This window comes from Canis lupus, chromosome 15 (genome assembly GCF_011100685.1).
Source record: "Canis lupus familiaris isolate Mischka breed German Shepherd chromosome 15, alternate assembly UU_Cfam_GSD_1.0, whole genome shotgun sequence".
In the NCBI taxonomy this organism is placed as follows: domain Eukaryota; kingdom Metazoa; phylum Chordata; class Mammalia; order Carnivora; family Canidae; genus Canis; species Canis lupus.
Window position 1 is genome coordinate 43802886 of NC_049236.1, and position 16583 is coordinate 43819468.

The 16583-nt window shown below is 35.2% G+C and overlaps 1 protein-coding gene and 1 long non-coding RNA gene across 7 annotated transcripts in view; one reads left to right on the forward strand and one right to left on the reverse strand.

Moving 5' to 3' along the window:
- Positions 1 to 15856, forward strand: part of HHIP (hedgehog interacting protein) — a 93594-nt gene extending 77738 nt beyond the window's left edge. For 2 of the 5 annotated variants that reach the window (XM_038558888.1, XM_038558891.1), the window contains exons 12-13: positions 6000 to 6148; positions 8885 to 15767. In XM_038558888.1, coding sequence (XP_038414816.1) covers positions 6000 to 6148; positions 8885 to 9078 — 343 coding nt within the window. In that variant the 3' untranslated portion in view covers positions 9079 to 15767. Of the gene's footprint in view, positions 1 to 5999; positions 6149 to 8884 lie in introns of all 5 variants that reach the window. The other 3 variants (XM_038558889.1, XM_038558890.1, XM_038558892.1) reach the window with 3 other exon arrangements.
- LOC119869295 overlaps positions 1 to 16583 on the reverse strand; it is a 69935-nt gene that overhangs the window by 849 nt on the left and 52503 nt on the right. The window contains exon 5 of one of the 2 annotated variants that reach the window (XR_005370748.1): positions 109 to 260. The exons of the other annotated variant lie outside the window; for it this stretch is intronic. This is a non-coding gene — a long non-coding RNA (uncharacterized LOC119869295). Of the gene's footprint in view, positions 1 to 108; positions 261 to 16583 lie in introns of those variants that run through there. 2 annotated transcript variants of the gene reach the window in all.

The following is a 16583-nucleotide window of genomic DNA, read 5'->3' on the forward strand; positions in this document are numbered from 1 at the left end:
CCTTTCCAAGTGTCTCAATGTGAATATATATAAAAGAATAAGACAGTTCCTTTTTTAAAGATTTTTTATTTATTCATTTGAGAGAGAGAGAGCAGGGTGGGTCAGAGGGAGAGGGAGAGGGAGAGGGAGAAGACAACTCCCTGTGGAGCAGGAGGATTGATGGGGGGCTTGATGCGGTGCTCAATCCCAGGACCCAGGGATCATGACTCCATTCAAAGGCAGACGCTTAACTGCTTGACCGACTGAACCACCGAAGTGCCCTAAGAGTAAGACAGTTCTTACATCACCTTCCACCATTAAGCAGATGGTTGATTAAGAGAACCTATAGAATTATTGCTTCTTCTGAAACCCCTTAATGAGTCAGGATTTTATAAGTGAGTATTACTTATGGTTTATTTACCTTGGTTTACAATAACATGAATTTAAAATATAAGACCCTAACAGAAATTTCAGAATGAAATCTCTTTACTTTTTATAAAAAACACAAAAGATTTCTAACACTCTCAATCTGAAGAGCAGGCCTACTCAGACAGGATTTATCCTGTGCTTCTGTATGGATATACAGAATATTTCTCATTTATTGATTTACTTATTCATTATTAATTTAATATCATAAAATTAAAAATATTTATAATCTCATAACCTAGAGACATTCACTGGGTTGGCTTTAGCTAATCACAAAAAGTCATCACATGGGATATGTTACAACCTTTTTTTTTTTTTTTTTTAAGATTTTATTTATTTATTCTTGAGAGAGAGGGAGAGGCAGAGACACAGGCAGAGGGAGAAGCAGGCTCCATGCTGGGAGCCCGACGTGGGACTTGATCCCAGGTCTCCAGGATCACGCCCTGGGTTGAAGGCAGGTGCCAAACCGCTGAGCCACCCGGGCTACCCTACAACTCTTTTTAATTCAAGAAAGTATCTAAAACCTTTATGCCTCTACTCAAAACCAGACAAAGGGGTTCTGGTTTTCTAAGGTTTCTAAAAAAAAACATCTTAAATTCCAGAAACAATGCTTTATGCATTAAAGAATGTTGGACAATTTTTGGCACTAGTCCTTATTGTTTCATTGTCAGGTACAAGGTTTATAAAGTGTGTTTTTCTGATTTAAATTATGTTTGAGGACTATAGAAATAACTGTCAACAAATGGGTCTGATACATTCTTTATTATAAACCTAATATCCTTTTGTGTAAGTTTCCTGCTTTGAAAGCTACCTTGGACTTTATTCAGGAGAGGTAAGGATCCTAAAGTTAAAAAGTAATTGTTTAAAAGATATCTTAGTATATCTACATTAAAACACCTAATTTTCCAGGCCAATAAAAATAAGAATGAAAAATGGGGAAACCTACTACAGGTATATACTCTAGATTTTTGTTTAGATTCCATGTAGTGTGTATATGTAATAATTATGTACGAATATTATGGTCTATTTCTAGGTGACACTAATAATTAAGTTCAAATTTCTTTGTTTTATTCCCTTTTCTGGTTCCTCTTTGCTTGTAAGAAACTTTATTCTTTTCAATGGAAGGAAGAAATATCACTAGAACAGAGAGTGAGTGGAGGAGAATGATTGGGAAGACCAAAACTCTTTGTTAGACTTTACCAATATATAACCAGAAAAATGAATTTCAACATTGACTTAATTCCCAGCTGGAGGAGAAAATAATCCTATCTTAGTGTCATGAATACTTATTAGTCTGTTATTTATTTACCATGATTATAATTAATATAAAGAAAACAGTTTCATTTAAAATGAATTTGATCATGCCTTAAAAGAATTTTGGAAGACTTGAGTTAATTTAGGCAATGGAGAGAAATATAGCAAGTATTTTTAGTTTTAAACTTATGATATAAAAGTATAACAACTAGATTTTAATGATATCCCTCCCCTAAATAGTCTGTATATTCCTAATATCTTTACTCAGCACAGAAAAGAAACACTCTCTTAAAACTCCATATTCTTATTTATTCATTCAACAGACTATTTTCCATATGCTACACATTTTCCTAGCTCCTGGGGGACACAAAAGAAGACAGGGAAACATTTGTCTTCATGGAGTTTATAGTTCAGAAAAAGCATTTGAGAAAGTTTCTAGTGTTTTCCTAACTACTATGAATATAAGTAATTGAAGGAGATAAAATATTTTGGTGGTTTAAATGTCATCTTCTAAAACATCCTTCAGTCCTAAACTAATTGCTTCCTTGTCTATATTCTTGTGTTACTTCACATGCACCTATATCATAACAAAAGTTACACTGCATTATACTTTTGTGTTCTAATGTCTGCCCCATGGTATCTCCATGAGGTTTGGGACCCTGTTTTGTTTATGTCTTACCCCATGAAGAGCATAGCACTTGCCTGAGTGAGTGACTGACTAGTCTTGAGGAGGATTGAATATGTCAGAAAGCTTTCATTTCAATTGGGATAGGAAAGGAGATAGGGGAACCCATTCATTAAGAGAAGTGAAGTTCTGGGGATCCCTGGGTGGCGCAGCGGTTTAGCGCCTGCCTTTGGCCCAGGGCGCGATCCTGGAGACCTGGGATCGAGTCCCACATCGGGCTCCTGGTGCATGGAGCCTGCTTCTCCCTCTTCCTGTGTCTCTGCCTCTCTCTCTCTCTGTGTGACTATCATAAATAAACAAAAAAAAATTTAAAAAAAAAAGAGAGAGAAGTGAAGTTCTGTAAGAGATGATTATCCTTGAGGCACCTGGCTGGCTCAGTCAGTAAATCATGGGACTCTTGATTTCAGGGTCATGAGTTCAAGTCCCATATTGAAAAAGAAAGAAAATGACTTAAAAAAAAAAAAAAAAAAAGATGGGCTGTCATTCATGTAAACTTTCAACTAATTGATCCCTAATAGAATAACAGTTTAAAGAGAGAGGATTTCTTTAACATGCTAAGTGAGGAATGTCAGTTGGCCACTTCATTAAAGAAAAAAAGGATTATTTTCCTGCTATTTAAATAAAAACTTAAGGGAATCATGTTCATATATGATAGCCACATAGTTCTATATAAACTAGAGTAAACAAGCCCAAGTGTGAAATAATACAGATAGATAAGCATTTACTAAACTTTAGGCAAAAAAACTTAGAATCCACCCCCCCATCTGAGTTTCCACATATTTGAATGTTTGGTGAGAAATAGTCAAAGCATCTAATTAGAGGATCAGCAGGGAAACAAGAGGCAGATGCGCTGCCCTGAAGAATTGTACTTCACTAATGGGTCCTTAATTGTCATATCCTTGTTCCTTTTCCTAGTGCACATGAATCGGTGTCCTTACACTTTGCCTCAAATGGGCAACATCTTCTGGTAGTTGTTATTTAACAGGTCACTTACGTTCTTGATCTAAATGGTGTCCTCTCCTCTTTAAATTCATCTGCTCAGGCATAAACCATATTGTCAAGTAGTGTATGAGCTATGTACCTGCATATTTTGCATCATATATAGCATGTAATATATATATACATATATGTATCTTTATATATGTATATATACATATATATGTATATATGATGTATATATATGTATATGTGTATATATATATGTATATATATATTACGATTTATTTTAGAGAGGGAGAGAGTGAGCATGGGGTTGGGGGGCAGCTGGAGGGGCAGAGAGAGAGAGAGAGAGAATCTCTAACAGATTCCCTGATGAAGTGATGAGCCTGATGCAGGGCTTAATGCAGGTCTCGATCTCAAGACCCCAAGATCATGACCTGAGCTGAAACCAAGAATTGGACACTTAACCAACTGAGCCACTCAGGCGCCCCAACATGTAATAGATTTTTGACATGCTCTACTTTAGAATCTCCTCTTGAATGAGTCAGAAAGAGGGAGGATAATTGAGTAATCAGTAGAAATTATCCAATTTCTAAACAGAATTTCCATTACCAGTAAAATACCTGTTCACTGAATGCCATAGCCTGTGACAGAAGAGTTTCATAACCTTTGAAAAATGGTTCTTCTGATGATCAAAAATGCCACCATTGTTTCACAAAGTAAGAATTTTATCAAGGAAGACCTAGAGCCAACCTGGGTTATTCAATAACATAAAAGGAAAGCGAAGTCAATGCCCCCACCTTCCTTGGCATACCCATTTCACTCTTTCTCCACTTCAACCCCTCTTTCTCTTACCCCCAGAAAGATGACCTTGGGGAACACATGGAAATTATTCATTAATGTTGTCTGAGTGAAAATATGCTCAGTTCATAGAATGCCTTGAGAACCTTTCGCATAAATTGACAGATGTAATTCTTCTAGATTTAAATAAGAGGTCGAATAAATTTAAGGGAGTTTTCTGAATTGTCCCATTAGTTGCAAAACACAGTACTTTCAACATAGAGGGAGACTCTTACTGGAGAGAGGAGCCAAAGAAGACACTGTATTTTGAATACAGTTTGGAGTCAGTGAAGAAACAGCCTGAAGTCAGGCCCTAAATTATTATCACTTCATATTGCCAGAAAGACAACAAGATAACCTATCTCAAGGAACTGGAGTTTACAGGGCCAAATTATTTGCTTATCTCTGAAGGCTCTATCATGTACTTATTTTAGTGGCTTTGACCTATAATTATCACCTTCTTTGTTATGATACTTAAGGAGTCCAACTGCCTTGGCCATCCTACTGGTGTTTGACCTAACTTAGTTTACATTCCTGAACTGGAAAGAGCCTTCTCACCACACTGTGGCCCAGGCAACAGTGACCGATAGAGAAGTGCCACTGTGCATGGTTTCTCTAAGATTAGGTAATAAGCAGTGGTGACCCTGCTTCCAGCCTCATCTCACTTGAAAGACAACCTCTTATTTCAAAAACAGTAAGCACTGTAAACATCTGTGAAGGCATCTCTCAATGCTGGCAGTTGTAGAGCAAGTTAAAGTCTATGACTTTTTACTTAGATACTATGTTTCTGTTTGCTAATAACATTCTTTTTCTTCATAGCAATACAAAATAAAAAATCTGAAAATGCATATGTATATGGATAATTTTTTGCATAAAGTGCTAAAATGTGGAGTCAATAGTATACACACACACACACACACACACACACCCCTTCCAGAAAAATCAGTGTGAGATAGGTATTTCAAGAGAAATGTAAAATGAAACAAAAATGGATTCCCAAGGTATTTTAGGCTGCAACTGCTCATTTAGGTGAATGCCTTCAGCTCTGTAATATTACCAAATATACCAAAACAAGCAAAAACTATCTCAGATACTATTCCTAAAAATAGTAGGAAAAATGTTGATATGTCTTTAAGAATTTTAATTGCTAGAGATGTTTAGCTACTGAATGGAAAATATCAATTTAATTACAGTTTTAATCAATGAATTTTGATCATGTTACAGTTTCTTATAATGTTTACCATGTTCTCTGGTTCAAAACTGGTTAGTTAGATTTTTCCTCACTGGTGTGGATTTTTCTTTCTCAGACAATTGTCTGTCTTTTTGAGTCACTTAAAATAAGTCTCCTTAGCAAAAGAAATGCTTTGCAAGCTGTAAGATCACGCGGTTTCTTTCTTTCTTCCTTTCTTTTCTTTCTTCCTTTCTTTTCTTTCTTTCTTTCTTTCTTTCTTTCTTTCTTTCTTTCTTTTTTCTTTTCTTTTCTTTCTTTTCTTTTCTTTCTTCTTTCTTTCTTTTCTTTTCTTTCTTCCTTCTTTCTTTCTTTCTTTCTTTCTTTCTTTCTTTCTTTCTTTCTTTCTTTTCCTTCCTTCCTTCCTTCCTTCCTTCCTCTCTCTCTCTGTCATTTCTTTTTGAAGATTTTATTTATGTATTTGAGAGAGAACAAGTAGGGAGAGGGACAGGAGGGCAGAGAGAAGCAGACTCCCCACTGAGCAGGGAGCCTGACACAGGACTCGATCTTAGGACCCTGCAATCATGACCTGAGCCGAAGTCAGATGCTTAACCAACAGAGCCACCCCGGCGCTCCAACACCACTAAATTTCATTCTCATGTTGATTTTCAACCAAAATACACATTGAACTGTTGTCTTCTGATGCAGACCTCTAATGCCTGAGGAATGCAGAGCCACGGTACAACCTGCACAGGTGTTGACTTCGGAGTGTTCCCGACTCTGTCGGAATGGCTACTGTACCCCCACGGGCAAGTGCTGCTGCACCCCAGGATGGGAAGGGGACTTCTGCAGAATTGGTTAGTATTTCTGTTGTCCCCAGGAAAGACTGGGCAGAGGACAGTCCTTGGGAACTCAAGAACTTAATGTTAGCTATTTCTTCTAGAATTATCTAATGTTCAAAATTTAGCCATTTATAATATTAACGTGCTGTTTCTGAACTTGTCAATGAAATCTTTCCCATTTTCTTATTGTAAACAATTCACTTATATAAGTCAACATAAACATAAAAGAATTGAGTCCTTTCAAAAAGTCAAAAATGAAAACAGTACAACTCAATCCTCTGTACACGCTCTCAGTCCTAGGTTTGAGATTTCACACCAGCCAAGACCTAGTGTTTGGAAAGCCCCTCTCCAAGTGCCAGCATTTTCCAGACACCCCATAAAGGCCTTCCCTAACTTTACTGCTTGCTTTCTTGCTACAGTGCACTAAAAACAGGGTTTTTCAGGGGGTGTTATTAAATAAAAGGGGAAAATGCAATTATCTGGAGGCACATTATGAGATTTTTTAATTCTTTTTGCCACTCCCTTGTGAACCATCAACTAGGTGTGCAGCTGCTCAGAGACAGCAAAAGAGATTTATTCCAGGGTTACTCTATCCTTTTACCAGGGATTTCCTCAATTACATGCAATGATGTTTAAATTCTACTTAATGTGAAGAAAATTAGGTAAATTCAGATACCTGGTTTAAGATGTACGTGTTGAAAATGCATTTTCAGGAGAAATTTTTTTTTTCTTTTATCTAGATGAGATGATGGGTGTTAGTTAAATCAATTATGGGAATCATTTCACAGCATATGCAAACTAAACCATCATTGTGTATGCCATTTATTTATCAGTAAAACTGGAAAAGATTGCCATAAGAATAAATGCACTTTTAATGCATTTTCAACAACCAGCATATACATATTCTTACAAAAGAATTCAATCTCTGCTATCTTCAATATTAAAGCTTCTCTTGCCAAAGAAAATTTGTTTCAAATTAATATTTAATATTAATATTTAATGCCTAAATGTTATATTTTCTTTATTCCAAACATATGTTTGTTCCAAAAATTATAATCACAACTTGTCTATATATTGTCTAACACAATGTAGCCAGCATTTAGTCACATACACAGTATACATTTTAAGCTTAAATTGCTTCGGCACAGATAACTCTACCTGGTTGATTAATACTATATATATCTCAGAGAGAGCTATCATAATTAAAGTTCTACAAAAATTAAGTAATTACAGCAGTTAAAACAAATACTTACCTTTTACCTGTTTTCTTTTTTCCTTAGTTGGCCAAAAAAAAGTGTTCAAATGCAGAAATATTCTAATTCTTAATATCTTCCTTCTGCTCCTTAATGCCTGACAATACCTATTCTCTCTAGTTCTTTTATATAGTGTCCATTCTGTTGTACTTCTTACTTTGCATTTTGCCTGACCTCTTAAGTCACCTCAAGTTACCAAGTAACAAAAATTTACTGAGTGCCTTCTGGTAATAGTATGTTTAAACTGAGAGTAAACAAGTTATTTTGAATATAGTTGGCATTATATATGCCATTTTAGATATTAATCATATCTATATATGAAGCAAGAACTCTATTAATATACTGACATAGTTCATCTCCCAGAAGTTTTTTTAAATTGTCTAATTTTTCTCTTGCTTTTGTCTTTTCCATTTATCAGCCACAGACCCCTGGGTTTTGATAAATGCACTTGAAAAGGTTAAATAACCCTGTCTCCTGAATGGATAAAAAAACGTGTTCAAGGAATTTGATTCTGTCTACAGTGGCTACACATCCCAGTTTTATCCCATCACTAAAACACAATTAACTTATACAACCAATTTCATCTCTACATCTCATCTTAGTAGTAAATCTTTTTTTTTTTCTTAGAAACCATTTATTTACTTATTTTTTAGAGAGACGGTGTGTGCAAGCTGGGGGAGGGGCAGAGGGAAAGAGAGAGAGAGAGAGAGAATCTTTGGCAGACTCCCCACCCAGCATGGAGCCTGAGGCAGGACTCAATCTCATGACCCTGAGATCACAACCTGAGCTGAAACCAAGAGTCAGAAACATAACTGACTGAGTTCCCCAGCAGTATATCTTTACATTTCCTACCTATATCGTAGTGGTAAGAAGCCTCATATGAAGAGATTCTGTGTGTAGAGTAACACTGAAAAGGATTGCTAAGAATGTCCTTCCCTGGCCAACTGCACTGACCCAAGAATGGGCTACAAAGTGTAATCAGAGATGAAGCAATGCACTGCACCCCCTGGGAGCAAAGGGAAAGGGGAATCCAAGGGAGTCCACATGGGAGATATCCCATCTAACCAAAATTGAGAACTGACTGTTCCTTTATACTGCACTGGAGATGCTGAAGCCGCTAGGTCTCCGTCTCGGGCCAGGCCCTTCCCACATTTTAAGGTCTTACCCTGGAGGGATGGAAACAGAGAGTTACTTGGAAGGCCCTCTGTTGGAAATAGCCTAGTGGAACAGAGGCTTGAAAGACCTGAAATCCTCATTTTAAATAGAGTCGTTCTGCAAGGGATTGAAATTGTGTGCCATGATCTCTGCTTCCCTGCAAATGTCTCCCATTCTCTACTGAGTTCTAGCCCCCACATAACTATGGCTCTGGAAACCTTTGGCTACCTGTTTCTTCCCCTTCCTTCCCTTACTCATCAAATATTTGTTGGCCTCATACTTGGTACTGTTTCTGACATACAAAACGAAAGTGTGATTTTATTGATTTTTTTTTTCCTCCCAGCAAAATGTGAGCCAGTATGTCGTCATGGAGGTGTCTGTGTTAGACCGAACAAGTGCCTCTGTAAAAAAGGATATCTTGGTCCTCAGTGTGAACAAGTGGACAGAAACATCCGCCGAGTGACCAGGGCAGGTATTCTTGATCAGATCATTGACATGACATCTTATTTGCTGGATCTAACAAGTTACATTGTATAGTTTCTGTTTGGGACTGTTTGAATATTCCTTTCCAATGGGCATTTATTTTCTATCTTGTCATTAAAAAGAAAGACTGTTATCCTGCTACACACTTCCTGTGATTTCATTTTCTTTTCTTAATTTAAAAATAATTTCCAGAAATGTGCAGATCCTGTGTGTGTATGTTGGCACGTTTGTTCACATATGCACGTACACACGCACACTCACAACCCCTATACACGTGGTTGCATAACAGATGGGTTTTAAAAATACATATTTCCTTGTGTGGAGTAATTTACACAGAAATTCCATTGTAAATTGATAACGGAATTTTTATGTCACCAAAAGAGATTATTTGACTTCCCAGAAATTTTCTGTCTGTAATAACTAAAGTCAACTTTAATGGAGTTTTGAAACATTGCTGTGCAATCTGATGGACCTAATAAAAAAGGCAATATTTTTATATTAAAGGATTGTAATGTGAGAAAATGTTTCAGAACTCCCTGATGAATTTCTAAATGGGCGATTTGATATAAAACTGTAATCTTCATTTGTATCGATGTATCCAATTACAGAATGTTACCCACATACCTTTTTATTGGTGGAAAAATCTGGTTACTCTAGTTTAATCTCAAGATTGTTTTCAAGTGTTTTATAATTAAATCATAACAGCATATTCTAAAATCAATCTTCCTAAAAGGTCTGCTTTTATTATATATTGTATCTAACAATAGGCACTGGGTTTATGTTACCTATTTATATTTTTTATTTTATTTTTATAATATAGACATCACCTAGATGAAACACCTTTGCCCTGTCCTGTAAAATACTAAAGTTACATTTTTCACCAACTTAATTGGAAAGAAGGGGAGTGAGAAAGCAAACAGTCTTTAATGTGCTGTGGATCTAATCTAGCAATGTATCCTTGTGCCAACATGTAATCATTAACGACGGATGAAAAAGCAAGAAAACAGCCAATCCTTATAAATTCCAGCATTAAACATATGTAAAATGCTTTTCACCATAGCAAGACTGTCAGTGTATATGTGAATAGAACGTTGCAGATTTCACACTGAACGAAACCTCACTGGAGAAGAGCTCACTCATTTTTAACAAACCTTGGCTATGTAAGCTGTCACTTGTACAAATGTTTTAAATAATAATTCTTGCCAAATATGAGTTTTAATGTATATGTTCCTTTAGAACTCAATGAAAATCCTCTTTGGTTAATGTATGAAAAATTTCTGTAAGTGTTCTGTTCAGGTTTTTATAGAAACGCCATATTCTGATTTAAAACAGCAAAAAAAGTCTGATAGACATTTTTCTTAATGGTTTTTGAGGCCAGTTCTCCACATTTGGATTAGAACAATATTATAAGGCCTCTTTGCACTACTGAGAAAACATCTATTCTGACGTGCACACACCCGCTATAGGTTGTCCTTCTGTAAACATCTGTTTTTCCAGAATCTGAATTATAGACTAGTATAGATTATGCAGCACAGGCTGACTTCTCAAACCTGCTCCATACCTAGAGGAATATGAACCTCAATTAAAAAAGAATAAAATCGTGTAACCTGTATTTCTCTATTGTTTTAAAGCGAGAGATTTGCAATTAAAGCACAGTGAGCATTTATGTAGAAAGGTTGTTTAAGTACACTGCTCTTGTCTTCCATATATGATTACTTAAGTTTCAAGTGACCTCATGCCAAATGGAAATGGGTTGAGAAACCTTGCTTCAGTGCTTAGTGAACAATAGCCTGCATTAAAAAGTGCATGCATAATTTTGCACAATTTAGATTCAATTGACAGTCTATTCAAAGAAGTCTCAGGATTAAATGAGCATGGAGACCAAATTGCCCTCTTACCCCAGAAAAGGGGTGGTCCCTTCTAGTCACACTAACACTTCATTGGCCCAAGAGTGTGACAAATCTTGCCATGAACCTGCAGTAGCCTGCATCTGGAGGTTAATAGCAGTCTTTTGTCTCCATTGCTTTCTCTTCATAGCCCTTTTACTGAATTCCATCACAGAAAGTTTTACAATTAAAAATAAAATGTCCTGACAACCATTTTTGTAAATGGACCTTACCATCTAATCGTCCCTTATTCAACGTGGGTGACATTAACAAAATGTGAACTTCTGGAGAGGGAGCCAGCTGTCTAAATCTGTCAAATTGTGCAGTTTTATTACACATTCTCCTGTTCATAGTTTCACTGAAAACAATAAGGACCCTGCTGTATATTCAGCAAAATCTGAAAAATCCAAGGTTTCTTCTTACACACTTAATCTTTCCATCTCTTCCAAAAGAAAAGGTGTTATAGTGCCATTCATCCTCCTATTTAAAAATATCTCTGTTCAGTTGACCAGGCCCAGACTTTTTACACAGACCATTCCCAGATGAAAGAGTTTCAAATGTCTTAGAAAAACATATGTACCCCAGGTGTCACAGCCTTTTTTATCATGAGTCATTAGAATAAAAGACCAAAATCTTCTAAAAGAGAAGATAGCAAGATCCATGGGTATTAAATCTGAGCAAAGACAGTCAAGTCGTTGGAGTCATTTCTTTCTGTTCTTGGGAGAGACATAAAGAGCAGTGGCTAATTGATGGCTACAAACTTTAAACCCTCTGATCATTAAAAAAAAAAAAAAAATCTTTTAACCTTTTTTTTTTTTTTCAATGAGATTTTTAACCTGTGTGACTGGAGAATTATCTTAAATGCTCCATGGTAGACACGTTGGAATTGGTTTCAAGTATGAGCTAGGGAAAAGTTGATTGTTTTATCATGTGAATGGCAACATCTACTTGGTTCTTAAAGTAGAATGGAGAAAAATGTTCTTGTCATGAATGTGGATTTGCAAGATAAAGATAAAATAAAGAAATAGAAAAATATATATTATTACCCCTTTGTCCATACTGGAGCTTAACTTTGGGTGTCGATTTAATGTGAAATGCTGTTATGGTAGTTATAAAGAGCTGGAAAAAAAAGCTTTCTACCACTGCTTTTGCCAAACTCTTGTCCTGGTTAATAGAACCTTTTTTCTTGCCAGTTTTTAAGGTAGTGAGAAGAAAACTGAATCACTAAACTACAGAGAAAGGAAGGATTTAAAAAAAAAAAAAAACTTGTGTGATGATAAAAAGTTCCATCCATACCTTTTCTTCTTGGAATTTTGTTTCAGTGTGGCTATTATAAAATATTTTATCACAAAGAAGACTCAGAAGTTTTCTCAGATATAATGGACTATATTATAAAGAAAGAGCAGAGAACCCTACACTTATAACATATACACACAATCTAAATAGAAAACCATTCTCTTTTCCATTTATATACTTCAAAGGGGGCACCTCTTCTCTTTTGATTTCTTTGAAAATGATCACATACCAATGAATTAACAACTTTAATATATTTCTTTTGATATTGCTTTTATTTCTGAATCATAAACTGTAACAGGCCTACCAGGTGTAAGACATGAGGTTAGATGCTGCATCTAGGGTCTTTTAAAGTACACATTAACTTTAATTATTAATCTAACATTATTAACTCTGAAACAGAAAAGAGAAACCAAACCCAAAATTTTTAAGTGGAAAAATAAGGTATACAATAGGCAGATGTAGTTGGCTGATCAATAAGTTAAAGTTTCTGACATCTCTATAGAATGTTACCTACAGTATTTATCTCTAGCCCCCACCTCTGTCTCTAGCTCTTTCTTTTCACACCCATCTCCTATGTATCCTTCTTTCTTTCAGCCTCTTCCTTCTCTACCATATTTCATAAACAGATATGTTCTCAGTACACCCATAATGAAAATGTTGTGGGGTAGTTTGCTATTGCTTTTGCTCATTATGACCTTTTCTTTTATTTTCCTAAGAAATGCCCTCTTCCAGGGTCACATTTGCTCAGACTCTCTATCATGAAGAACAGTAGACAAATATGAAAATATTAGATTGAATATTACAGTTATTGAAAGAAAAAACCAAAAGCATAAATGACTACCAGCCTGGATGCTCCAGGTTGACTTGTATTCCATCATTCATATAGGAAAACAGAATATTCCAGTCAAGAGTTTGAGCTAACAATAGGAAAAGTTAGTAGCTATTTCCTCTTCAGGAATAGGAAATATTCCTATTTATTAGGAATAGTTCTTATAATACCTGAATAGTTATTCAGATCTCTATGTAATCTACTTTGAAAAGGATTATTCCAAATCTCTTCTTTCCCCACCTCTGGGATGAGGCTTGAACTTGCAGAGAAATTAGACCAAAGTTCTATGCCCAGAAAATGTACATATTTCTGTATTACTGGTAGGAAGTTAGTTAGCTCATTGTTGTGAATGCCGGCAGTACTTTCAGAAAGTTCTTCTTTAGAATATCTAAAGAAATACATTTACTACCTTACATTCTTTCATCACACTAACCCAAATTAGTCATGCCTCCAATAATTAACAATGTCAGAGAAGGTGGAAACCTTAGAAGCATTTCGATATTAAAACTACTAAAAACATGACCATAAGACCTGTCAAACACTAATCCTAGCCAATTTCAACACTTCTTTATCTTAAATGTCTTCTGCTAAGTTTTGGAAATTGCTTTAAAATAGCTGCTTAGGAGAGTAAGTTCTATTCAAGAGAGCTTGAGGGCTGTAGTGCCATAATCTTCTCAATCAGAGTGGTAGTTTCCCTGGCTGCTATGAAAAGATGTATTCCTTTATCAGATTAGCACTTTTCTAAAAATCTCCAATTAAATATGAACCCAAGAGACACCTGTCATTTACCTTGCTTTCTTTTATAAAGATCATATGTAAGTGGATTGAAAAAATAAAAAATAAGTAATAGATTCCTTGTATCAACATAAAGTCTTAGGCCTAAAACTTGTTATTGCCTTTTTTATAGCCAGACTGTACATACTGACTTACAAAAAAAAAAAAAAAAAGTTTCAGTTCAGCATGAATTCTAAAGTCACATCTTATTGCATATCACAAAATCAGACATCAAGTTTCAGTAGGGATATTTTTTTCATGTGTTGATCATATATTACTTAAAATCAAAATACATGTATACATATACATGCAAATTAACAAATGTTTGGTGAGTTATCTCAATGACTATAATATTTTAAGTTAAAAAAACACATTTTAACACATAGGATAGAAAAAGCAGAACATTAACAGTAATGGGAAATTCATAATGGATAAATTTAAAATAAGCTTTGTCTTCACAGTTAGAAGTTAATTCCTATATATTTCCTTTTGCACTAAACAACAACCAGCCAACAGTTTCCATTCATTTGAACAATGTGTTGTCAGGTTTGGTGTAGCCTATGCCCCAAATGTATGTTGGATATTTCTTTACCTCATTCTTAAAATCTCAGACATGCCTTTCCTAGAGTAGATTAAGATTTCATGTATAGTAAGTAGAACCTAATAGTATTAATACATTAATGCATTCTATTCATAATACTGAGAAGTTGAATTGACAACCTTATGGGAAGTCAGGTGTTTCCCATATCTCATATTCATAAGACATTTATGGACATGAATTTCACCAAGAACCATGTAGTAGCAAGGTAAATGATACAAAAGTACTATGGAATTTGGGAGGCTTGATTCCCTAGAACATGTTAAAGAAGACTATTAATTTGAAAGAAAGGAATCTAATTCAAAGAAAAAATTATCAAATCATTATCATCAGTAAGCATAGAAGAAATCTGAAAAGAAACTCTTGTGTCTTTCCTGGCTTTATCTGTGACTAACTTCGTCCAGTTTTAAAGAATTGTTCACTTTATCATTCTTCCAACATAGTTTAGTGTTCTTAGCTGTTCATTTTCCTCTGGGTTGTGGATAAATAGGACAATTTGTCCATAACCTTATTTACAAAAGATACCATAACAAATCCTTGCTTGAACTTCTGTTAAGAGGTGGAAAGCTATGGGAACAAGTAGTAAAAGCAGGTATGTGTTTGAGGGAGCCGAGTTAATACAGGTACTAGTTGGGACTTCTATAAATGTTCTTAGGAAGAGTAACATGCAAAGCCATTGGCTCAGATAATCCCTCTAAATTTGACTTAATCTGATGTATTTAACCCAGTTATTATAATATGCAGTTCTCTTTGATCAATCCTCTATTATTCAGCTATCATTCCACTTATTAATCCAACAAATATTTATTGAAGTGCCTAGGATGATTATGTGCTATAGAAAAGGCAAGGACGTTTACTGTGGGGGATTGTGAGCCCAGTGGGTATGATGAACATGTTTGAAGCAAAAGACAATAATCACACCCAACCAGCTCCAATTCAGCTCAACTGTAGAATCCAGCAATAATAGTACAGATGGCCTAAAGTACATCTGTGTGTATCTGTACGTGTGCACACACCCATGTATATATATTTATCTATCTGTACAAACACTACATATGTATACACACTATCTATGTAATATATAATATATGTATAATGCATATAAATTCTAACAAGTGTATTTGTGTTATCTTTAAAATAGAACGATTGTATCTTGAAGTGGTAAATGCAGAGAATTGGTTTTTATTGTTGATCTGTGGATTTAATGATTTTTAGGTGAAAAGGATGTTTAAGTGTACAATTTCTTTTCTTAATTTAATATATTTATGTAAATGCATGCCTGAAATTTGGTTAGATTGGCTGTGTTTTGTGTCCTTTAACATGATCAAATGTATTAAACTTTATCTTATGACCTGATGTACATGTGCTATTCTAAATTTCTTTTTTATTTTGGTATTTAAAAGTATTTCCTAAATATTCATATTGTTATATAAATGCTTATTTTAAATATTCTATACTCAAATGACTTCTTCAAAATATTCTTGCTTTTTGTCACTTTTCATGTTCTAATTTTAAAACGTTATTCCCCAAAGTATATGCCAATGTTAAGGGTCAGTTATTGCATATATATGACCATATCAAAATATTTAAACATGGTCAATAAGCTATTTTGAGCGTAAATTTTAAATCTGCCAATATTCTTTAGAAAGCAAAATTATTTCACCTGAGTCTCCTTTCTTCCTGAATAAATACATCTTTTTGACTCATTGAGAAGAAAAGCTGTTTCTCCCTAAAACATGTTTATTTCAAAGGGAATAAAAAGCATTATAAGTGTCATAGTCCCTGAGGCCAGATTAGTCTCTAAAAGTTTTAAGTTAGGCAAAATCACCCCATGAAAAGTATCCTGTAGTTCATTTCACAGTGATCTGGGAAGGCCCAGAGTGCTCTATTCCTCAGGCACGGCCCTTCTGGTTCTTAGCTTGCATCCCCACCACTCAGCACTTAATCACCCTGTGTTTCCTGTGCAGAGCTGGTCTTCCCACCAGATTATAAATCTCCTGAGGATACCTTCACTTCTTTTTTTTTTTTTCAAAGATTTTATTTATTTATTAGTGAGAGACACAGAGAGAGAGAGAGAGACAGAGATATAGGCAGAAGGAGAAGCAGGCTCCATGCAGGAAGCCTGATGTGGGACTTGATCCCGTGACTCGATCACGTCCTGGGCCAAAGACAGACA